Source organism: Buceros rhinoceros, unplaced genomic scaffold (genome assembly GCF_000710305.1).
Source record: "Buceros rhinoceros silvestris isolate BGI_N320 unplaced genomic scaffold, ASM71030v1 scaffold37053, whole genome shotgun sequence".
In the NCBI taxonomy this organism is placed as follows: domain Eukaryota; kingdom Metazoa; phylum Chordata; class Aves; order Bucerotiformes; family Bucerotidae; genus Buceros; species Buceros rhinoceros.
The window spans coordinates 8671-9714 of NW_010406035.1; the positions used below are offsets into that span (position 1 = coordinate 8671).

At 41.0% G+C, this 1044-nt stretch overlaps 1 protein-coding gene across 1 annotated transcript in view; it reads left to right on the top strand.

The window, feature by feature from the left end:
• Positions 1 to 313: 313 nt before the first annotated feature.
• The window catches only part of DESI1 (desumoylating isopeptidase 1), a gene marked incomplete at its 5' end in the record, with an annotated part of 4387 nt that continues 3656 nt past the window's right edge, over positions 314 to 1044 (top strand). The window contains one exon of the mRNA XM_010133940.1: positions 314 to 351. Within this exon, the coding sequence (XP_010132242.1) occupies positions 314 to 351 (38 nt within the window). The remainder of the gene's footprint in view (positions 352 to 1044) is intronic.

A 1044-nucleotide genomic window follows, 5' to 3' on the forward strand; every position in this document is an offset into this window, starting at 1 on the left:
AAAATGCAACTCTTCTGGTCCTGACTGAAGACTCTAATTTTAGGTGAAGGTTTCTTTTCTTGGCCTATAAACAAAGGCCCAAGGAAGGTAAGCAATGTCAGGATAGGATGGCATTGCCACCTCTGCATGCAGGAGGGCAAAAAGTACAGCAGTAGCGTGGATGGAAATTTCATTTGAAAGAAGAACGTTCTGTTTCTTTAGAAGCAATTCTGGGAATCTTTGGAATTACTGTCATGGTGAAATAATAAGCATGGGTTCTAAGTGCCTGACAGAAAGTAGGCTGAAATCTGGAAGATATTGCTAATAACTCTTCTTTTCTCTGCACACAGGAAAACAGCTGGATGGCATCTGGTAAGTGGCTAGATTTAAATTGTATAATGCGTGTTTAAGCACTTTATGGTGTAGGATGTGTTTTTAGTATGAGATTATATATGCTTCAGATCTTAAGAACATTTTGGTGCTGAAGAGAGACCAAGGTACTTTTTGTTCCTGAATACAGATTGACAGTACAGTCATCTGAATACAGATGACGTACAGTCAGGTGCTCTTTAAACTTCTCCATTCAAAGCTCAGTGGACCCCATGAAAAGCAAGTGTTGGTAGTAGTTGTGGTGTTTTAGTGCACTTGTACATTTTTTCAAGGATAGGATGTTGTCCTTGGACCAGGCACTTTGTCTTCTAATTGCAGCCATAACTAAATGTGAGAGTAAAAGAGTAGGCGGGAAGAAGGTATTACAGAATCAGGCCTTTTGTCATATAAGAGTAGTGGCTACATTCAGTTACAAAACACACCCCATTTTGCTGTAATTAATATCAAGAGAGATTTTAAAAAAAAAAAAAGGGAGGGGGAGGAACCAACGCCTTGTCCATCCATTTCCTCTCTATAGATCCCTCTCCACTGATTATCTGACCTTAGTCAGTGGGTATCAGACATGCGCTTCTGTCAGCATGGTAGCAGAGCTAGCTCCATGTCTCTGTGACTTCACCTTCAACCCTTTAGCTGAAAGAGGCTGGCAATGTCGTGCTGGTGTTGAAGTCCCTCTCT